At 42.4% G+C, this 23,020-nt stretch overlaps 6 protein-coding genes across 7 annotated transcripts; 2 read left to right on the top strand and 4 right to left on the bottom strand.

Moving 5' to 3' along the window:
* The first annotated feature begins 757 nt into the window (after positions 1 to 757).
* Positions 758 to 3,280, top strand: BCIN_03g03780 (hypothetical protein). The gene is made up of 5 exons (XM_024691922.1): positions 758 to 1,384; positions 1,464 to 2,142; positions 2,192 to 2,508; positions 2,563 to 2,866; positions 2,998 to 3,280. Exons 1-5 carry the CDS (start codon positions 928 to 930, stop codon positions 3,059 to 3,061), a joined length of 1,821 nt encoding a protein of 606 aa, XP_024547695.1. The 5' UTR covers positions 758 to 927; the 3' UTR covers positions 3,062 to 3,280.
* Positions 3,281 to 3,895: 615 nt separating this feature from the next.
* Positions 3,896 to 5,116, bottom strand: BCIN_03g03770 (hypothetical protein). Its single transcript, XM_024691921.1, has one exon. The coding sequence runs from the start codon at positions 4,964 to 4,966 to the stop codon at positions 4,118 to 4,120; it is 849 nt and encodes a 282-aa protein (XP_024547694.1). The 5' UTR covers positions 4,967 to 5,116; the 3' UTR covers positions 3,896 to 4,117.
* A 542-nt stretch (positions 5,117 to 5,658) lies between these two features.
* BCIN_03g03760 (hypothetical protein) lies at positions 5,659 to 8,381 on the bottom strand. The gene has a single exon (XM_024691920.1). The coding sequence runs from the start codon at positions 8,318 to 8,320 to the stop codon at positions 5,855 to 5,857; it is 2,466 nt and encodes an 821-aa protein (XP_024547693.1). The 5' UTR covers positions 8,321 to 8,381; the 3' UTR covers positions 5,659 to 5,854.
* Positions 8,382 to 9,744: 1,363 nt separating this feature from the next.
* On the bottom strand, positions 9,745 to 11,714 carry BCIN_03g03750 (hypothetical protein). The gene has a single exon (XM_001560529.2). It carries the CDS (start codon positions 11,603 to 11,605, stop codon positions 9,809 to 9,811), a length of 1,797 nt encoding a protein of 598 aa, XP_001560579.2. The 5' UTR covers positions 11,606 to 11,714; the 3' UTR covers positions 9,745 to 9,808.
* A 1,156-nt stretch (positions 11,715 to 12,870) lies between these two features.
* BCIN_03g03740 (hypothetical protein) lies at positions 12,871 to 14,924 on the top strand. 2 transcript variants are annotated; one of them, XM_024691918.1, is made up of 4 exons: positions 12,871 to 13,135; positions 13,325 to 13,758; positions 13,811 to 14,593; positions 14,655 to 14,924. In XM_024691918.1, the coding sequence occupies exons 2-4, from the start codon at positions 13,325 to 13,327 to the stop codon at positions 14,683 to 14,685; spliced, it is 1,248 nt and encodes a 415-aa protein (XP_024547691.1). In that variant the 5' UTR covers positions 12,871 to 13,135; the 3' UTR covers positions 14,686 to 14,924. The 2 variants fall into 2 exon arrangements, with proteins under 2 accessions (XP_024547691.1, XP_024547692.1); XM_024691919.1 differs by having other exon boundaries at positions 13,301 to 13,758.
* A 62-nt stretch (positions 14,925 to 14,986) lies between these two features.
* Positions 14,987 to 22,932, bottom strand: BCIN_03g03730 (hypothetical protein). Its single transcript, XM_024691917.1, has 3 exons — positions 22,152 to 22,932; positions 15,793 to 22,095; positions 14,987 to 15,743 (listed from the first exon to the last, which is right to left on the bottom strand). Exons 1-3 carry the CDS (start codon positions 22,605 to 22,607, stop codon positions 15,288 to 15,290), a joined length of 7,215 nt encoding a protein of 2,404 aa, XP_024547690.1. The 5' UTR covers positions 22,608 to 22,932; the 3' UTR covers positions 14,987 to 15,287.
* Between the last annotated feature and the right edge of the window lie 88 nt (positions 22,933 to 23,020).

The raw sequence follows: 23,020 nt of genomic DNA, 5'->3' as shown, positions 1-23,020 counted from the left end.
GATAGGCCATGTTGTTTTCCGCTCAGGAGAGAGCAAGAAGGAAAAGAACTTTTTGTAAATATAGGATTGCAGGACTTGCATTTGTCTACTAGTAATGAGAAAGTACGAATGCCGTTGGCATACCACCCAAGGCTAGCTGTATGGGAAAGAGTCACTGTTTTGATTGACTGTTGATTACAATGTCAATATTGCTCACTCAATTTTGAGAGCCATTAACTAATACAAACAACCCATTTGACTTTCAATACTGTGAATTCAATCATTGAATGACATCATGATCATTCACCACGTTGGACAGTATTGCTACTGAAAACTTATTGATGGCCAAGATCTCTTGAAATGAAGATATATCTGAGAACCGTTATTGGTAGTCCAATAAAGTCACTAGAATTTGACAGACTTCGAGGCCCATGTGCATGTATATTGAGATTGGGAATAAGAAAGAACGAATGTGGTGGAAACCCACAATGATACATAGGAAGCAAATTCACACTCAAACTCAAAACCAACCAATGCATTTAATATTATGTGCAAGCAACTTACATATATACATATATATATATATATATACACCAATCCAGACATAAAAATGACACTATCATATCCACCAATGAATATAAATTATATGTATCACGTTATTCACTTTTGTCGAATAGAATGAAGATGAGGGGGTGGAGAGTCCGAGCGGCAGCCTAAACTTATTAAATTGTCCTAAATTATCCGAACTACGGTAGCTTTAGGCAGTCTTGAGTCTCTCGACTTCCTTATAATCTTCTCCAAATATCCTCACAACCTCACAACAATTTTACAACAGCCTTTTCAACAAGCTTTCTGATCAAGGGAATTCTCATTCAGAACAAGAAATCCAGAAAGATCCAGCAGAAAGAACGTTACTCAAAATTCTCATAACAATCATCCTTTTTCGCAATGACTTTCGACTATCAGTCGGGTGTGGTCTTCGGACTCAACTTCAAGCAACATGATGCAAGAAAGATGCGCCATGTTTTGAAACATTACGGAAAACTCCCAGAGAACCAAGGTGCTCGACTTGCCCTGTTTCTTCGTCTGCAGAATCTTGAAACAAGTCTTGATGAAGAAGTTTCCGAAACAGTCAAGGACTGGTTCGAAAATGGTGGTGATCTTCCACCAATTCACCCCGTGGCCGCACCTGTGGAAGGACCTGTAGAAGCACCTGCCAAAGAGTCTACTGGGGATGAAGGAGAGGAAGAAAAAGCCGAAGAAGATGAGGAGGAGGGCTCTGATGAAGAATCAAGCTCCGATTCTGATGCTTCCGTCATCTCTGGTCACGAGTTGCTGTGGAAAGATAGAGAACGAGCATTGAGACGCAACCCCGGAATGGACATTTTCGACCTTTTCCCGCAGCGTAAGTTAAAAACCTTCTAATGTTATAACATCTTTTGTAGGTATACCTACTTGAAAATCTGACTGAACGCTTCTTCTAGATCCTGATAACCCCGAGCGCGACAACTATATCTTCGGTGACGAACCTGACAATGGCCTGTTTGGGATGGAGCCAAACAGGACGGAAGATGAAGATGACAGCTCGGAAAGTGAGGAGGAGAGCGAAGAAGAAGACGAGGACGAGGAAGAGGAAGATAAGGAGGAAGATGAGGAGGAAGAAGAGGACGACGAAGAAGAGGAGATTGAAGAGGAGATTGAAGAGGAGATTGAAGAGGAGATTGAAGAGGAGATTGAAGAGGAGATTGAAGAGTATGAAGAGGAGATCGAAGAGGAGATCGAAGAGATTGAAGAGGAGATTGAAGAGTATGAAGAGGAGATCGAAGAGGAGATCGAAGAGTATGAAGAGGAGATCGAAGAGGAGATCGAAGAGGAGATCGAAGAGGGACCAGAAAGTGGAGAAGCACAAGAGAATTCCCAAAATCCACCTGATAATGTGGAATGTGTTATTTGTGCTGAGGATGTCCCAATGGTGGACACATTGTCTTCCATCACAGGTGATTGCCAACATCCAGATACCTTCATCTGCAAGGAATGTCTCGATCTATCGATCACTACAGATATAGACTATGGACTTTTGAATGGTATCAAGTGTCCGCTTTGTACAGCCGTACTTACTGACAAGGATGTTCATCAAAAAGCATCTTTGAAAGTACTTGATCGGTTGGTGACTCTTATTGGTTCTTTGTGTTCATTGCTAATTGAGAAACAGTTATATGTACTTGAGAGAAAAAGCTTCCAGGCCCGATACGTTTATTATGTGCTTAGGCCCCAAGTGCGGTGGAGGTCAGATACATGAAGGCACAGAGCCATTGATGATTTGCGACCATTGTCAATTCAAAACTTGTGTCAAGCACAAGTTACCATGGCACGAAGGACTATCATGCGATGACTTCGATGTCGATGACTCACAAATTGAACGTTTGGAGCAGGAAGAGGCCACGGCTAAGCTACTGGCAAAAGATTCAAGAATCTGCCCACAATGCAAAGAATGCGTTGTTAGAAGCGAAGGTTGTGATCATATGGAGTGTATGTATAGATACAACTCTTTATACAGGTTCATTACTAACGATTAATACTTAGGTCGCTGTGGGAAATCCTGGTGCTACCTTTGCGGCGCCGACTGGGAAAATATCATCAGACTTGGTGATTCAGCACATGGCAGAAACTGTCCCAATCACCCCGATTCGCACAAGCTCAGTCGAGGCCAGATCTTAGCCAATCAGACAGCCCTCACCAATCTGGTACATGGTAGACCTGTTGACGAGCGTCAAACTCGAGCCAAGTACGCTAAACAAGCTGCGAGAAGAGATGAAATGAGACCATTGGCATTAGCTGCAGCAGAGAAGAGGATGAAGCAGCAGGCTTTGGAAAAGTCAGGCTCCGAGTAAGTATTCTCCCATTTCGCACTTCCATTCCATGCAGCCTTCACTCCATTTTTTTTGGTTCTCTAGCACATCTACGGTTTCTAGTGAACTTCTCATTGTTTTATTGGTTCAATTACTAATATCTCTGAAGCTCCAGTAAGTCCGGTCCACCCAAGAAGAAGACCAAGTTGGTTGGCGCCTGGGAGGAAAAGTGATTTCACGACAAGCCGAACATCACACTTGAGTAAGAATATAAATTCTAGTCGAACTCATTGGCACGGGTGGATACTCAGGACGAAATGAATTGATACATGATAGCGTTTGCGCAACTTTCCGCGCATAGGATAGGCGACGGATACATATACCAGGATAGATTACATATATGGCGTTGTTCACTCAGGAATACTGTAATAATAATGTCGAGTAGATTAGCAATGTTTTTTTTTTTTCCAATTATCTAGATACTATGCATGCCTTTGGTGACTGCAATTGAATGTGTAGATTCATTCATAATTTGACTTTAGCCTCTAAAGCACAGAGTAGTTTAAACGTTTGACCTTTCAACCCCGAATTCTAGAACTAAATGTCTTATAATTTGTGGTATGTCTCATCTGTTGTATTTGGTATTACAGTTAGTAAATGTTGATGGTATATATAATATTGTGTTTTGAAAATTGGGATGGATAATAAGTATCGTTTTCATGGTTTGTATACTGGCAGTCCCTTAGTTAGTCTGACTTGCGTATAATGAGCCCTGATATATTATCAAGCAGTAAATACCTAGGTAGTTACCTCATTTATGTCGTTGCTTCAATTGTTCTCAATTTGTACTTGAGATTGCTTCTGTGTATAGTTTATCCTCGAGGTAACTCTGGGGTAATCTTAACGACTATTTGGCACATTCGGGATGAGTTCTGGGGCTTTTTTTGTCTTTATTTCATATCTTATTCGGTACTCGCGTCTTGGTTTTAGACACTTTGTTTGGTTTTTACAGTTGTCAATGCTGGTTTTGTGGAGATGATATACCTGGGTAGGTGTTGGTGGTAAGCTGGATAGTGATGATTATTATCATCATTATTATTATTACCAATTAATAAGTATTGGTACTTATGACTATTGAATGTTATCCGCTGATGATATACATTAACGTGTATTCGATTTGCTTTTTCGCTTAGTATCTGTAAAGATACATCGAGAGCTCTTTCCTCCTATTATTTATTCACAAGCAAGCCCATCATTACATCCCCATGCATCTAAACTTCCGATATTCCTCATGTTTGGAATTCTTTGAAAGAAAGTTCCGGCGCCTTCCATCCAATATTCCCAGAATCTTTCTCGAGCCAGGATAACCACCACATTCGCAAGATATTCCTATTGACAACATCGGGCATATCAGAATCCACAAGAACACTATTCTCATCGAAGTTCTCTTTCCTAGCATTGGAATGCGGAACTACGTATATGTGCTCTAGATTTGGTAGTTTACCGATAAACAGGGATGAATATCTAGGCAGCTCTGATTCCAGCTGGCCCCTGAATAAAATCAGCAAGCTTCGGAGATCCCTGTGGCTGATGGCTAAACGCTTCACACTCTCAGGAGGATATATATTTATGTTTTTATAATTTTCTGAAAATTCTTCGGAGAACCACAGGATGTCTTTTTCGGGACGGAAGTAGAATTCGTCGAGAGTGAGTTGTTCTCGAGCATGCCATCCGCGTCCACGGGTTAATGTAAGGTATTGGAATTCGTGGTCTCGAATATTCCATTTCGCGCCGGCTTTGAGGACAGCTTCGATTTGGTCGCTCAGACGTCTGGTTGTCGGCGAAAGTAATCTGCTTTGGATATCGACTGGTATGATGCGTGTTTCGCTTTGAAGTGCAAATTGGTACATAATCTCTTGTTTGATTTCCGCAGGAAGGCTATCGTATTGTGGAAATGCTTGTGGGGAGTTCTTCTGTGGAAGTTCTCTTGAAGAGTCTGAGATGATGATACTGGAAGTTTGTATGTTTGGAGAATCATCGGTTGTTGATTCAATATTCGAAGCTTCGGTGGTGGGTACTCGAGGCGTTGGAGAATTCATGCTCAAGTTCTCGAGCTCATAGTACACTGACTGAGACATGTGTGCTAGCTAAGTGTGTTTGGTTCTAGAAGTAAGAGATGTATATAGTAAGAGATGTATATAGTAAGAGAGCAACTATGTTGATTTTGGTTATCGAATGGTTATTGTTAAGCCTGTAGAATCTAGCTTGAAGTGAAGATTTTGTGGTGCGAGAAAGTTTGGAGCGAAAGAATTTGTAGTGAAAAATATTTATAGTGAAGAATGACAGCTATAGACTTTTAAGTAGCATCCAGCTAACGGTTTAGTAACAGAGCTAAAATGGTCTGTATCTAGGTTATGTGCTAATAGTTACTCTAAAGGGAATCTCTTGATTTTGGCATATGAATTGTGCCAATCAAAGTAGTCTTTTTCTATCGAAAAGGGCTAAAATTATCTTCTTATGCACTAGACATCATTCTGGGGAGAAGCTTTTTGGGACGATCATCATTCACGATCATACCCGGGCAGCTTGGAATAAAAAATCTTCCATTAAAGAAACAACATAGGCAGTAGCTACATGATCTGTCTGCCAGATACAATTTTGAAAAAAAAAAATCTTGGAATAATGACACCTGGTAAATCCCAAGTGAACTACCTAGTCTTCCTCTAAGGAAGGGGTTAAAATGTCGTCCACGTGACCTTCACATCCACTCAAATCAGTTTCGTTTCACTTCACAGGCACATCGATAATCAATCATCAAATTCTATTTTTATGCAATTATTTTTGACATTGGTTAACTGCTTTGAAGTATTCTCTATATTCTACCCCTAAACACATCTATTCTTCCCTCGCTATATGACTATTGTATAGCATAATTCGTTACTACTAACGCAGACGCTTACGTATACTCCACTATGAACGGCTCATCCCCCCTATATTTAGACCTCTCTAGTTATTTCAAATTCGGCTTACTCTAGAGAGAACAAGTCAATATCCCATCCAAATGCACGATTGAGACGACGTCCAATAAATCTGGCTGTCCCAAGACGAAGCTTCCCAGGGTGAGGTTGATGGAACTGAATACTTCTCCTCGGTTTATTGGGATGGCCATCTTGAGGAGTAAAATGCCAAATACTGCCATACAGTGCTTCCGAGCTCAATCCACCTGCAGCCATTGCTTGAAGGAAGTCTTGCCACGAAATTTCTCCAGGTGGGTCTTTTTCTGAAGGAGTGTAAAATAGTGCTGTGAAGACGCGATATGTCTTTTTATTCACTTTTATTATCTCTCGGGGTGCTTGAGCTTCTTCTACCTCTGGTAGTTCTTCAGTTAAAGGTGCAGATTCTTGAGATGGCCCCGCTTTCCTGGACTTCGACTTGGCCTTCGCTTTGAATATTGAATCGCCTGGTTCTAAAGACTGAGTGCTCTTTGTTTCCTCTATTCGCACGTGTTCGAAAGAACTAACCAGCTCATCGTCAATTGGAGTGCGTTTTTCACGAGATTTCTTGACCTTGGGAGCCGCTTCAACCCATTCTGGTGTTCGAACTAGCCCCCTTTCGCTCGAGATAAGATCTCGAAGGGCACCAGCTAGTGTGGTCTTTCCGGAAGTCTCAAGATACGATTGGTTTATGATGTCCCAGACATGATCGAGTAATGACTCAGCTTGTCGCATTCTGTGGTTATTAGCTGCATTGGGACGTCTTTCTATAGGGTAGTGAAAGCAGTTTGGCGAATCGATAAGCTTTGTAACCTCGTCTATGGGTAGGCTCTCCAAAATTTTCAGAAGATCCATCAAGCGTTTCCATTTAGAGTCAGTGATGGCTTTTATGGTACCATCATCGGCCTTAAGCTTTTGGGTTACCGTTGACGCCCAAGGTTGGTAAAGATATAAATCACGACTAATTGAAGCGACAATGCCAATGTCTGATAAAATTGACAAACTCAGAGTCGTAATACGGCCCCTCTCATTTGGGTTCGCAAGTAGATAACGCTCGAGCTCATCAACCAGATCCGGGAGTGAGCAATAGAGAATAACCTCGTTCTGAGATAATTCATACAGTATGAAGAAGAGTTTATCCTGCGTTGCGTATTTCACATTTGATCGTGCGATATGAGCACCATAATTCAGTGAATCATTGATGACGCCAGCTCTGAAGGATTTTGTGAACAGAATGTCTCGCCTTAAGTTTTCCAATCTCAGAAATTCGCTAGTCCGGGCTAGGTTGTCCCAAAAGCACACGAACGCTTTTTCATACTCAGATGGTAGCTGCCTATCAGAAAAAATGTCCGCCGAATACTTTTTTTCTAGACCACGCCAGTGTCGAAAGTCTTCCAGCAAATTATTCCAAACGAGCAAGGAAATACATGCGTATTCGAGGACATTGTGTACTTCAAATCCCTTCGAATCTGATTCGCTGGTATAACAATGGCGTTCGTCTCGAGCAGCAAAAATCTCAGCGAAATAGCTGGGATCTTCTCTTAGGGACCATAGGTGGTCTTCTGCTGCGGCAAGTCTCGCTTCAAGAAGGTCTTCGATTCTTTGAAAGTCAATTTGACTTGGCGGTCTGTAAGGCGACTCGATTGCAGAAAAGGCAGTACTCAGACGTTGAGAAGAGGATGCAGAGATATCTTCCGGTTCAGTCACGATATTGAAGTCATGATTGTCACCCAGAAGTGTTGGAATGTCGTGAAGTATTGCCGAACAACAATCTACAAGGAATTGATACGTGAAAGCCTGTGCTCTCAATATCAACATTGCTTTTGGCGGAGAGAATCCGAGGCCAGATGCATAAGCCTCATCTGATCTTTCCTTTGACTCGAGGAACTCAATGTATTCTCCCAAATCTGGGTTTCTGAAGACGGCAGCGGATTTCCATGGCGCCAGGCCATCATAGACCTTCGGTTCTTGAATTACCCACATATTCAACCCGTAGTGCATAGCGTAGATATCTGCATGTACAAATAGATGCGGCGAATATCGACCTCTTGAGTTCAGAAAAAGAGGTAAGAACATGCCTTGTGTGAGGTCCTCCAAGTTGAGATATGGCGTCTCCATAGATTTCTGATCCTCTTTCGAGTTGAGGGGCGTGCCTTCCCAACGAGCTCGCATATTCTCAAAGTCCGGGGCGTGCTGCTTTGGAATTTCCGGATACAACTCTTTCAGAAGTTGAGCACGTTTGACCTTGGATTTCTTAAGCCAGCGCTTGCGGATGATAGACTCGTATGCACCCAAGATCTTTTGAAGGAGACCCCAATTCTTTTTAATTTCCTCGGTGTGAAGGAGAACTGTGGGAATTTCATCCTCCTTTAGTGTTACGGGCCGCTCCATATCAATATGTGCGAAAATTCTCGACATTCTTGTGATGTATGAATCTTCATCTAGGTTATTAATGGAAGCATATTCCATGTTGTAGCCCACAGGGTTATAGGTATCCATTGTGATTTCGTATTATGTTCGTTGTTTGAGGTGAAAAGTTAGATATTAGAGATTGGAATTCGTTTCTGCTCCAGAAGACTTGGAACTGATATGCGATCAACGATCAGCTGGTCAGGAATCAACTAGGAATCAAACAAATGAAGTTACTGTGCTTTTGAGAATGTGTTAGATTACTACCATCGAAAAGGGGTGTTAAATTCCAAAAACCTTGAATGATGTCTAGTTCCGACAGGACTGAGCTTGATGATGAAGTCTGAGATCAACGATGGGCAATTTGAGGCTTGACGAAGATTCAGTAAGGTAGTAGTTGTTATTGGAGCCTTTAGATAGGAGGAAATCTAAAATAAATTAAGATCTTGTGAGAATTGGGGAAAGACAAAAAGTATAAAAAATTTGTTCAAAACAAACACAAGTAGTTTTAACAGGTTGTAAGGAAGAGTCTACAAAATTCAGTATTGAAACTAGATGAACAAGAAGTGGTGTATTGATCCTTGCTCCTTGCTCGGCTGAGGTATTTTGGGCTCGGCTAACCTCGGAGATTAGATAAATTATTTTATATTGAACTTAGACTAGTAAAGTTATCAATTGAATCATCGTACAGCAAGCAAGATTCTTGAATTGGAGAAAAAAACTTCATTGTGAGCATCATATTGAATGATTTGGTTATGAAAGGGTAATTTTAGAGATTTCTTCTAGGATTGTCATATATGGATAAGAATGAGTAGAAAGGAACTTCACATGATAGTTTTTTTTACAGTTAAATTGGTTTGGAGAGTGTGAATGAATCCTTCTTGAAGGGATTCTCAAAGGGAGGGTAAGGTGAGTATTTATTCTTCATGGAGAATATTGTAGATAGAGTGCCTTTAATGGATTCTCATGTGCAGTATATGTATATAGAGCTTTGTAAAAAAACGCATGCCTAATAATTCCTTAGATGTGATAATATATGATTATAACGGTACATTATAAAGATATAGGATTGCAATTTAGAAGAAAGGGCGTCTATTTATAAGGAGAGGGCGATCTGTTTGTTGAATATTATTGAGTCATATGATCTACTGTAAAGCTCATATTACAAGTTGCTGTGCAATCGCTATAAAAAATTTTACCTTGAGAGTCATAAAAGAAAATCATAAAAGGGAGTCAAAAGCAAGCAGCACGACTCTCACTGAACAAAATGATTCCACAAATCTCTTCATTTATAAGATTATCTAACTTTTTAATTGTAGGAACTTGGAGCAAACATAGACATATCATCTATTTTTTGGTAAGAAAATGTTATTTTGGTCATTGAAATCATTTTTCCCTGCCAGTAACTCCAACTCCAACTCAAACCACAACCCACCTTCCCAAGCAATCTTCATCCACCAAGACAACTGCAACTGCAGCTTCAGAAATCCATACTTCTTTCTCAGTAAAACAGTTGCAAACTAATTCCTGTTCGCCCTTACCCAACACCCCATACCATATTCAGACCAGATTATACTCTTATTGATGTTTTACATCTGATCCCAAACTCGACAAATCTCTTCCACTCCAACCAATTTCACGACAAGTCAAGAGCGCATTCAACCTAACGAGTCCATGAAAATAGCCGAAAAGGAGTTCTGCTGGTACAGCCCACCACATCTCATGTTTATTGCGCATGTAATACGGCCACGGCTTAATCATACGGCTGAAAATTAGTGCCCAAAAAAGATATGCACCAACATGATTGTTCTCGGTGTAAAATTCGGATTTGAAGAGTGTGAAGAACAGGAGAAAATCATAGATAATAGAGATGTTAAGCAATCCAGAGACAAACATGGCGTAGCTAGTCCAGGGACAAACTTTCCAACATGTTCCATCGATGAAGATGGTTTTGGAATGGGAGCGCCAGATTGATCGGGACCAGCGGAGAAGTTGTTGATAGAATTTGGGCCAGCCGCCTGATGTGCCTAGACTTGTTTCAATAAGAGCTTCTGGTCTGTTATGAAATACAGTTTTGTAGCCATGATTAATCATGTATCTGGTGGTGAAATTATCATCATCGCAATTAGCTGGACCAGCCCCCAAGAAAGTTTCGGAAAGGAATCTTCTTCTGTATTCGACTGATTGCACGATATCTGCTCGGACTAAACACGTTCTTCCAGAGATAACCCATACTCCACCGTCTATGTTGTAGGTTGAAGTCATTTCATAATTATGGCGATCAAGGTAGATGCAAGCGAAGAAATTGCGAAGGGAATCTGACCAATTATCTCCAGAATCGCGGATGACACGTTTGCGAGTTCCAACAATACCCACAGCTGGATCTTCAAACTCCGAGAGAACACTTTGGAAGAAACTAGCAGGCCAGAAGACATGATCATCGACATAGGCAATGATTCCAGTTCTGACCTGAAGAGAAGCTTGGACACATTGAGCGCGTTTGCTAGGTTGGTGAATAGCAATTACTTCGATCTTTCGTCCTGGAAGGCCTTTATCTCTCATTATTTCTTCAACAACTCTGCGAGCTTGTATGAGTTTTTCGGTTCCAACTGTCGAGATTATGATTTTAGCTGGGTTATTTTTGAGGATTAATTCGACAGTCCTGACGATCTCGTCGGCAAAATCACCAACGCTTGCTATAATCACCGTAACATCGCTTGGTACAACAGATGGGTGGAGCGGCGGAAGTTTGTAGCTTGAGAGAAAGTTGTAGGAAAATAGATGGACGACTACCTTCAAGAACTTAAAGACAAAAAAGGAGGCAAAAGCTGCTGACCAGGGACTGGATGCGAAGAAATCGTGGATAGTAGCAAAGAGTTCGCGTGAGGATTCGGAGTTGGTTGAAAGGAGCAGGATTGCAGAATAAACAGGTGCCCAGCAGAGAAAATTATGAAGTGCTCCCATTCCTCGTCCTAGTTTACTATTTGGTAGAGATACTAATATTAGGAAAAGCCCTGCAGCCAACACGCCGGCTCTAAAGCTTGCGAGTGTTCGATTAAGTGCGATCCCAAGTTGTAAAATAAATCCAGGAATCGATAATAAAAGCTGAAAAGGTGCAGCTATGAAAGAGGCGACTGACGCGGGTATCGAATATGCGAGGAACGGGAACGATGAGATCATGTTAAATGGTGACTTGAAGACGAAGACAATAAAAGTTAATAGATTCTGTAAAATAGATCTGTCTGAGAGATCGCCCAATCCATGGTTAACAGTCTTAAGGCCTTCTCTTAGTTCCTCAAATTCTTGAGTTTTCGTAATGGTATCAAAAACTCCCGCAGCTCCATCGCTCACCTCTTCCACAATGGGGTCAGACATCGTAAAGGATATATCAAAAGTCTACTTTGTAGTTGGTGGCTTATGTCGATTAAGTCAAGCTTCTGGATTGATCAACTAGAATTGGATTTCGAATAGATGGTTGTAGACCTGTTGGATTGCTTCAAGTCTTTGAGGAATATGCAAATTGAGTATAGGCTTTTACAGAGACCTCAGGAAAAAAGAAAGAAACAAGGATGAATATTCTACAAACTCAAAACTCCTTGTGGAAGCCATGATACCAAGCTAGGTGAACATAGAATTCAACAAAAGACTCAAGTAAAATTTTAGAGCCCCACTAGAATTTGAAAATCTCTCCTTGAGCAGTCTTCTTTATTGATATCTGAACTTTGGATGAAAACATAACTGGCCTTTCATATAATATTAGTGCAGTGTCTTGTTCTTTGTGATTGTCTTTTGCCCCACAAACTGTTGAGACACGGAACATTCAGCCTTATCAATTTCATATATGCACTAGTTGTGGATCCAGGAAGATTTCGTTTCTTGTCTGAATGAATAAAAAAGTGGAAAAAGGGTCTGAACTCCCAATTGACACAAAATCAACTCAAATAATTGAGAAAATGGAAAGTGGGCGAGGTAGCAACAGCAACAAAGATTGTAACAATTCAAGAGAAACAAAGACAAACATGGCAGGTCATATATCTAGACAATTGAATTTTAGCAGTGAGAATCAACACCAGGGACACTCGTCCAATGTCATAGCTATTAGATGAGTGTACATAGATGTATTAATATCTTGATATCTAACATACAAGCGGAAGGTGCAAAACAACGTTTTCCTTGCTGAAAGTTTGATTCCCGGACACCTTTCTCGCTTAAAAATTACCAGGAGATCATTAGTATCATAACTATACTCAATGTGTCTTGATTGTTTGATATTTTCTTGTCTTTTATCCTCTAATAAACCGCCCATACATGGAAATAAGGTAGGCATTATTATCTAAAATTTGGCAACATATACATATAAAGAGTTGATGTAATCTTCCTGGGCTTGTGGACATAATCGAAGTGGAGCAAAAGTTTTAATCAAGGGAAGGTTATCTGTACCTTTCATCTCATCATGTATAGAAGACTTGAAGGAGGTTGAGATATGGTTAATGCTAGTATACGTATTGATTACTAGTGTGATCTATCCCCGCATTTTGAGCACAGACGGACAATTAAATATCCGAGGTGGTATTATGCACAGTCCATGTTTAGACCTTCCCTCGGCTCCCTCCTCCTACTTCTAGGCACCACATTCGTGTGCTTTTCTACAAGCGCTTCTACAACATCTTAATAAGGTTGATAAGTCTTGTCTACTCCTCCGCATATTCCATAACTCTGAGAACAATTAAGCTTATCAGGAATTTTGCTTACCTATTTGTCACAGTTGTCCTACCAATCCTCTTCCTTGGTATCTGTTAGGTCAGATACTCTTCTCTCGAGTTGGCCTTGACATACCACCTCCATCTCCTATCAAAAGATCTACATCTCAAGGATCTGACATAGAATCTTTTACAAGATAATAACGTATGTTTGTTGGTTCAATATTCATGTAGCCCGAGAGTGTAGAGCTCCAAAACTTTGAGCAAATGGCTGGTACTGCTATAAGTTACAAGAGGATTTCAATAACATCAGAGATGTATACTCTTGGTAGCATTAGTACCATCACGAAAGTACTAACCCAAGAATCAGTCAGATAACTAATATCATTACAAGATGCCTTGTACCTGTTGTTCTGGAGCTCCAGCTCCATCCGAAGAAAAATACGAGCCTTTCATCTCAAGCCAAGAATTAGCAGGAAAATGCCCCCTCGACAGCAAGACTACCAAGTCCTTTAAGTACCCTATGGTTATCCCTGAGAGTGCTCGCAACATTAGTCGTCTTGTCAAAATGCCAATGGAGATCTTTCAGCGCACTCTCAAGTATCTTGACATTGAAAGTCTAGTGAATATTCGCCGTTCCTCTCAATATTGCAGAATCGCAGTCGATACTACCCTGGAATGGCAACAAATTTCCGAAAGTGTTCCAGAGGCATTGCGCGCTATTTTAAGTACTGGGGTGGGATCCCATATCCTTCTGCTCCAGTTGCATCATGCTTTGACAAACCCTGAATGCGAATTCTGCGTAGAAAACTTTGACCCTCCTACACAGTAAGTACCGGAATCTCTTCAATGGCACCAAGACGTGCTAATCGGCTCAAAGTCTGGATGGTGAAAAAGTCATGGGTGCTTTCTTATCACTCTTTGAAGGCAAGCGGGCTTGCGCTTATTGTCTCCGGAATGATCTCTCTCTCAGGACCATTCCATATATCGACTTCATCCGACTGCAGCGTCCCAAATCTGCGATTAAAATTTGGCCCGAGGTTCAAAATCCACCAAAGTTGCAAACGCTTCCAGGTACATACGGCTATAATAGGTACAAGAGCTCTCAGCGCCTACTTCTCGTTCCCCTGGGCGACGTCAAGTACGTTGATGGAATGTCAATGAGCCGCAACGAAAGACAATTATTACTACGCTCACAGCACGAAGTCATTATCCCTAAGCATCCATTCGCCGATCGCCCGGTATTGGACAGACAACTTGCTCCGCACAGTAGTTACGTGGGATTCGAACGCGAGGATGAAATAGCCCGTCGTTACATGACTGCCATTCCCTTTTCCTACTTTGGATATACTCATACCCACCCCAATACTAAAAAGCGTGTGACTTTTCACGGCTGTCTCGAATGTCACCTTAAAGAGAGATACAACGAGAGACAATTCGTGGCATCGTTCAATCAGGGTGATGCCGATAAGGTACACATGGGACGCGCGGAAAACATATACAAACGTCAGACAAGACAGTGGCTCAATGATGTAAATGCGGAGAAGATACACGCAAGAGATTTCCACGAGCGGATCGAAGAAGGAGAACAAGAGTGGAGAAAGCGAAGACATGCACCGATCTTATTCTTCTCAGAACCGAACAATTCGGAAGAATTTCGAATGTGGGTACCTCCAAAAGCTTACCCACAAGAGATACATTATCAAAGCTGACTATATGAATAGGTATGACCATGACTATCCACTTTTGCTATAAAGTAACCGCAGTGTTGAGAGCGGATGTTTTGGAGTAATAGGTACACCCGGACAAATTAAAAAGGAGCTTCAAGGATTGCAGAGATACATCATCACGACTTCTGCAATTTCTTGAGAGTTGGTTTTGGTTATGGATCGGGGATCAGGAAACTGTTAATATTTTTTAACCACAAATTCCCATTCTCTAGTAGACCTCAGGGTGATGCCGCAAATGTAAATCTTCCACAACGTGCTTACACATACCCCTCACATCTCACATATCACATCTCTAGCAAAAACTCAAACTCAGACTCAAATCTCCATGAAGTCTCTTCAAGATATTCAGAAACCGAAATTTCCATTCATAACACGCACAATTCTACATAGGTATTATTCCAGCCCATCCCATCCCAAAACATTCCGGGACATAAAGATATTATACACCCCTAACACGAAAAGCATACAATTCATACACAAATCCGTGCTCCATTCCTTTCATTGTCTCTTTTCCTTCCTGCTTCACTACTCCTACTATTCCCATCAGAAACGCCCGGAATTAAATTTCTACTTGATTCTGCGCGAAGATCCCCTACATCACATTATTCTTCATCGTACCATAAGAAATCATAAGAAGCCCTTGCTCATGCTGTCCTGCCTACTCAAGCTACTTTTTCGTTTGGGGATATCAATCCCTGCATCTTCCGAGCCAAATTCGCTACTTGGTCTCCAAGTCCCACTTGCACTTATTCTCCCACCCGGACCTTTCTGCATTCTCAATGCCTTCCAGCCTTCCAATTCGCGCTCTAATCTCAAAGCCTTTTCTCTCTCTTCCCTTAGCTCACGCTCTGCTCTACGAGCTGAAAGTTGATTTGTGGAGTCACTTGATTGAAGCTCGTCGATTGTCTTGAGAAGTTTTTCGACCTTGTCTCTCGAGCGGGCAATATCTTCTTGGAGCTGCGTGTTGGCCTTTTCTTTGCGCTCAATTTGCTGTTGGAGATCTTTGACTGTGCGATCGACATTTCTTACGGAACGTTGTGACTTGTTGCGTTCAGATTCTTGCTCGTCGAGTTGGGCTTCGAGCTATTCATATGTTAGACTAATGATAAGTATATTGGAAGGAAATTCTCACCTCTTGGACACGACCGTGAAGGAATCTCACGTCTTGACTGGCACTTGAATAGCCTTTAGTTTCCAAATCCAATAGTCGGACCTGAGTTTCTTTGAGTGATTTTTCTAACGCAGCCTTCTCTTTATTCAACTGTGCGGTCATTTCTCTCTCGGCAACAATATCTTTCTGTATTTCAGATGCAAGTGCTTCAGATCGTCTCATCTTGCCAATGGCGGCAGCTGCAATATCTTCTTGTTGTGCTAAGTTAGATTTGAGTTCTAAAATCTCGCGGTCCATTCCAGCAGCGTTTCGTAGCGCAGGGCTATCGCTTCTTGCAAGATCGTCGAGACCCGCTTTAGCTTCCTCTAGACGAGCTTGTAAGCCGCGCTTCTCGCGCTGGAGAATGTCTCTTTCGGCAGCTGCATCGTCCACATCTGTTCTGAGACTCCGCACTTGCGCTAATAGTGATACAATTTTGCCTTGAGCTTCATTGTGAGCGTTGACGGCTTCATCGCGCGATGTATTGAGATCCGAAAGAGTGGCTTCGAGACGAGCCTTTTCTTTAGACCATGTTGAACTGTTCATGACTTCATCGTCCCACTTAGATCGAAGCTGATCCAGTTCTTCCCGAAGTCTTGTATTCTCGGTTTGTTTGAATAGCTTCTCCTCACGAGCAATATCCAATTCATTTGTGAGAGTGGCAAACTCAGCTTGGTATTTCTTTCTAGTCTGCTCCATACTAGATTCTTTGTCTTCAATCTCCATGGCGCGTTGGCTTCGGTAATCTTCAAGCTCATGTTGCAATCGCTTCCTTGCTTGAACTGCAGCATCCAGATCAGAGGAAAGATCCTCGAGCTTTTCTTCATAATGTTGGTTCTGTTTTTGAAGATCTTCAATGGCTTCGTCCATCTGCTTCCGTTCTGACATGATTTCGGCACATGTATCCTCCGCTTCTTTTGCTTGAGATCTGGCAAATTGTTCGGCCCTAGAAGCCTTCAACACAGCAATTTCAGCCTGCTCAAGTTTGCTAAAGTACTCGTCTGCTCTACTCTTATAGAGACCCAGACTAGAACTGACATCAGCCAATTTTGAAGATTCGGCATCCAAACGGATTTGAAGATCGGCAAATTCTTGCAAAAGCTGATTTCGACTGGCGGCATCCTGATCTCTTTGCAAAGTCATATCCTCAAGATCAGACTTGGCATCTCGGAGATCAACCTCCAAAACTGCCCGGGTGTGTTTCAGAACCTCGAAATTTTTCTTCGTGTCATTGAGGTCTACTAATGCATCTTTGTGAGCATACATCAAAATTCGTCTGTTTTCTTCTTGATTGTTGATAAGCTCAAAGAGTTCCTCGTGAGATTTAGCCTGAATATCGCGGAATGACAACTCCCCAGTCTGAATACTCTGTTCAAGAGCAGAAACTTTCTTGGCAGAATCATCAAGCATTTCATGAAGTCGAGTATTGGCTTGCTCAAGCTTGTGCACACGGCGTACTGACGGACTATCCTCAAAGATATCTCGTCCTGGAACGAAACGCTCAAGCTGGCTTTGCAGATGACGATTCTCCATTTGTGATAGCTGCAATTTGTTTTGTAGTTCTTCCACGTCAGCTTTCAAGTCCATGCGATTGTTAAAACTTAACAGATCAGCAGTACGATCGGAGCGTCCAGAATCTTGCGCAACATCACCTGAGCCTGGGAAGCGTAGATTAGGCGGGGTCGCACCCGACAAAGGTCTGCCATTGGGCTTGTTTTTGAGATGTGTTGGGGATGAATTTCGAGTCCCATCATTAGCATCGAGTTCCTCAAGTTTAGGCCTACCGGGCGTGTGCCACTCGGAATGGTCACCAAATTCATCTTCATATCGTTTTCGCAATTCAAGTACTTGTGCTTCAGCATTCGACCGACCAGCAGCTTGAACTCTGAGATTTTGTTGAAGCTCCTCGACTTTCTGAGTGAGTTGAGAAATAAGATTGGGATTTTCAGATGTACTTTTATCAAAGCTGCCATCTAATTGCACAACCGGCGGTGCAGGCATTTCTGGGTCCACGATTTTCATCAGCTCAACAATGTCTTTATCTCGGGTATCAATCAAAGATTGGAGTTGTCGATTTTTAGATTGAGCCTGAGAGTGCAACTGTCGTTCATCTTCCAATTTGCGGTTTGCCTCTGCTAACTGAGTTGTCACAGTGGAAGATGTCTTCTCAGCGTTTCTACTGCTCATATGTTCACGTTCAACCTCGCGCGTAAGATCCTCAAGATTAAGTTCCAGCTTTTCTTTTTGCTTTTGAAGGGATGCCAATTGAATTTGTACATCGCCCAGCTGTTTATTGAGTTTCTTGTTCTGCTCATCGACCTTTGTTTTCTCTCGCTGGGCTGCTATTAGCTGACCTCTCGATGATTCACTTGCTCTAGAGCTCGTGCGGGCGATCTCGAGACCTTTTTGTTGAAGCTTGTTGAGTAAAGCACGATTGTCATTTTCAGACGCATTTAATCGACTTCGAACTGTGTTTAGTTCGCGTTCAAGTCGCTCCTTTTCCTGATCAACCTTAAGACCAAAATCTCCTGACTCTATCATGACCTTATTAAGATCTTCAACTTGCTGATTTAGGCGGCTGCACTCAGTCTCAAAGTACTTTGCTCGATTTTGTTCCGCTTCAAGATCTTTCTTCAAACTAGCTTCACGCTCTCGGGCTAGGCGTGATGCATTGCGGTCTCCGACTACTTCAGCTTGTATTCTAGCCTCTTCGGCTGCAATCTTCGCCTCTCTAAGCTTTCTGATTTCATTTCGCGCTTCGTTGCGCTCCTTTTCGGCAGAAACTCTATTCTCCATTGCTCTTCTAAGAGTGTCTTGTTGAACATATAATTCCTTTTCGATAATGATTTTAGCCTCATTGAGTTCTTGAAACTTTTCACTAAGCTCTCGGAATTTATGCTCTGCGAGCAGTTGAACATCGTCTCGAGATTGTCTTTCTTTGCTAAGGTCTTTTTGTACTTCAGACAATTGTTGTTTCAAGGTCGAAATCTGTTCTTCTAGCCTCTTTCGATTTTGCTCAGCGTGAGCATCTTCTGTCAGTCTAGCATCAAGAAGTTTTTTCGCGTCGGCAGCTTCCTTTTGTAGATTGGCTTGCTGGGATTTCATAGCGAACATCTCAGCCTGCACTTCCCTCAACCTATTCGCGATGTTTTCTTTTTCCGTCGAAAGTAGTCGCTTCTGCTCATCAAAACTTTTCTTCTCGGCCTCATATTTACGGTTATCAGACCGAAGGATAGCCAGTTCGCTTTCCTTGCGCCTGACGAGATCTTCATATCCTGTCGATGTCGCAGATAAATCGGAAAGTTGCTTCTGTACTTTGCGGTTCTCGCTCGCCAAGTTGCTTTCTCTCAACTTGGAAGCTTGAAGGTCCTTCGCTGCTGCAGCCAACTTGACTTCCGATTCTTGATCGTTTTTGATAAGCTTCGCCTCAAGGTCGTGAACTTTTCTCTCCTTAATGCTTAGTTGACTTTGAAGTAACTGGACGTCCTGGGAAAGCTGCGCTTCTTGTGCGCTTCGATCCGCTTGCTTCTTGGCGAGATCCTTCAATTGATCGTCTAGATCAGCAAGCTGTTGAGCAAGGTCTCGCTTTTCGCTCTCCAACTTAGCTATTATGTGACCTGCTTGCTCCAACTGAGATCGATATTCATCTGATTGATGTTCTGCTCGCTTTTTGGCTTGAAGCAAATCATCTAGTTGATCTTCAAGCTTTTCCTGATCTTCAATAGCACCAGCCAACTTATCGCTCAACTCTATCTCGCGGAGCTGCAGACGTTTGAAGATCTCTTCCTTGTCCAGGGCTAAAGATCGTTCGCTTTCCAAGATTTGTTGGATCTTTAGCATCTCAGTGTGGGTGTTTCGTCGTTCCTCGTCCAGTCTCTGGCGTTCTAACGCCTCTTGGTCCATTTTCTCGTTAAGCTGCTTTATCATCTCGTCTCTCTTCTTGACTTCTCCTGACGTTCTCGTAGCTCCCAACAACGGCTTCATTTTGACCAAAAGGCGCCACCATGGGTTTTCACAAAGGTCGATGTAAACTTGGAAATTTCGCTGTATGATTCGTGTTGCCTCCGCTCTATACAGTCGCTTGTTGGCAATTCGTCGTTGGGTAAAACCACGGGCCAGGGATTGGAACCGTGTCATAATCTCACGGATCACGGCATCACGTTGCTCCTCAAGCTCTGCCAACACACCGGCACGGAAGAAGACTTTGGTGATTCCAACACGGAACAATGACTTGTCCAATTGAAGTTTATCCAACATCATGCTAGCCGCTGTTTGGCCATCAAGATACCCTTTGGAAATGTTCCTGCACAAAACTTCATATCTTTGTCGGAACTCTGAGAAATGAAGTCTGTTTGGAAAGCCAGTACGTGCAATTCTGATACCCTCCAAGACACCGTTGCAGCGCAACTGGTCGAGCACAAGTGGTGCACTGAGCTGCTTGGGTTTCTTCTTGTGGTTGGGTATGATACACCTCACAAAATGAGGATGTGTCGATTGCAACTGGGCCATTAAGTAAGATAGGTGCTCTTTATGTCTTTGGGCGACTGTGCGGAAAAGGCCTTTCTTGACCCTGCTTCGGATGGCACCTGAGTCATCGCCTGCTTCCGAGCAATCGCTGAAGAGATTTGCAACATGTGCATCGCTGGATGCAGCCAACAATCTTGTAATGTTGTCATTCATTGGATCTTTATTCTTCTCCAACCATCCTTCGGTTGAATATTCAACTTCAGCAGCGTAGTGAGTGAGCATGAATCCTTGCCCAAGTCTAGAGGCTCGATACTTGGGAGATTTGCGGTCCCAAAGAGAATGGAGTTTTTCCGTGAATGATTTATCTGTGGCTTTTGGCATCACACAATCTTCATCAAGACACGAGAAAATACCAATGGGATTGGGCAACTCAATCAGATCAATAGTGGGCTTGAGATCATGACCAAAATCAATAAATTTCCACTCGATTTTTTCACGGGCGTATTCTTCTTGTTCAAGAACAAACATATGGTGGTTGAAGAATTGCTGGAGCTTCTCGTTCGTGTAGTTGATGCACAGTTGTTCGAAACTATTTTCTTCGAATATTTCAAATCCAGCAATATCAAGGACTCCAATGAAGTGAGAGTCATCGAGACCCATACCAGTCCTATCCAATTGGCGATTTATTCGGGTCACGAGATCACCAAAACCCCTCTCGTAGATACCCTTTGCCAACGAATCTATTGCGAGTAGAACTTGCTCGGGCGTCTGCACCTTCTCGACCCACTCCCGTCCAGCTTTTACTCGAGGGTGTAACAACCCTTTCAAAAATGGCTCGAGCGGAATTCCAAGCAATTTACACACTTTGTCGGCCTGTGCACGTGCTTCTGGAGCCAATCTAGCTTGATCGGCTGATCTACTCTCCTTCACGACAGTTATATTGCCCAGGTGGAGGACAGCAGCAACTGTTCGTAAAATTGAAATTTGGTCGTTCTCAGAGAAGCCCATGACATCAAACGCCTCGACCAAAGAGTTCCATTCATCTTTGTCAGAGACACCAACGATGGTGTCGTGGCCATCCCGCGTATAAGCGAAATCCTCTACGCCCAATTCTTCAATGAGAAATTCATTTTTCAATGTGCGATCAGCTCCCTTCAAAAGCTGATAAAAAACATGATAGTTACGCTCATGTGCATTTAGCCTTACCACTCTTGATTTCTCAAAGAGATACCAATCTATGAAAGCACCGGCAATACTACCATTGCGCGTAAACTCGATCCTAATGAATTTTCCGAAGCGGGAGGAGTTGTGATTCCTGACCGTCTGCGCATTCCCGAAAGCTTCTAAAATTGGATTTGCCCGAAGAATTTGTTGCGAAAGGGTTGAATGCTGTACTTTGTTTTTGAATGGTGATTCTGAGTTTGCAACTGCCGCCAGATATTGAATGACTTTTTTGGTATTCTCCGTCTTGCCCGCTCCAGACTCTCCAGTTACAAGAATACTTTGGTTTTCTCCTTCTTCCACTAGATTTCTGAAAGCCTCGTCTGCCATTGCGAATATGTGTGGTTTGCTTTCTTCCCGACCTCGCCCCTTGTACAAATTAATGTATTCATTCGTGTATATAGGTAGTGAGCAATATGGATTAATGGTGACCAGGAACAAGCCTGAATAGGTGTAAATGAGATCAGCTTGGTATCTCATATGAAGATTATGGACGACTGATGCTTCATTGAGATGCGTAAGCTCTGCCATATCATTTGCTTTGTCGAATTTCGCGGGGTTCACTTTGTCAACAGTCTCAGGATCGACCTCGCGTTGCTAAATACCCAGTCAGACATTATACCCGAAGAGAAAACGCATTCATATAAACTCACACTTCCATCGTCACATTGGACCAATATATGATTATTTTCCAATTCCTCCACTACCCACCCTTTAACAAATGCAGTTTGAGGATCTTTTAACCAAACATATCTCTTTCCGGAGAAATCATTATCTCCCTCCATTGCCATCACAGTTTCTGCGCCGAGTCGCATCTCTTCCGAATTGATGAATGAAGGCGCAAATGTGTTTGAAGAGGGAGCAGTCGACTTTGAATTGGAGCGAAATCTTAGTGAAACATTATTATTATTGTTGGGGGCCACGATGTCTCCCAGCGAGGAGTAGGATTGGTGTCGGTTGTGTGTTTGATGACTTTGTGTCGGTGATGAAAAAGGAGCAGACGCAAATATTGCACTTTTCGGCCTGCCTTTGGGAACACCTGGCTCCGGTGATAAAGTCCCTGACCTAGCAAAAGGATTATTGCGCTTTGTCTGAAGGTTGGATGCCATCGTGAAGTAGGCGTCGTTGGTGTTCAATTGATTGAAGCAAGGCTATGTTCCTCAAGAAAGTAAACAAAGTCCATCCATTTAAATTGTCGCAAAGCAAGAAATAGGAGAGAGAAGTTCATGCAACGTCTTCAGTCATTACATGTGAAATTAGTAGAGAGGGTAGCAAATCAAAAGATTCATTCTGCTGTTTCGCCTCTCTTTATCTTTTGGATTTGAGTCGAGATTCTTGTCAACGTCAGTGTTAAAGTCAATATTGACGACGCGAAGTAGGATTATTAAGTGGCGGTCCAAAGTTTAATTTGGCTTTCCTCTGTGATAGTTGACCGGTAGAGTTTCCCCTGGCAACGCCGGTTGATCCAGTGCTGCTTCATTCGGAGCATCGTATCGATAAGAGAATTCACGTGAGAATCGAT

Source organism: Botrytis cinerea, chromosome 3 (assembly GCF_000143535.2).
Source record: "Botrytis cinerea B05.10 chromosome 3, complete sequence".
Taxonomy (NCBI): Eukaryota; Fungi; Ascomycota; class Leotiomycetes; order Helotiales; family Sclerotiniaceae; genus Botrytis; species Botrytis cinerea.
This window is presented reverse-complemented; position numbering and strand designations above follow the sequence as displayed.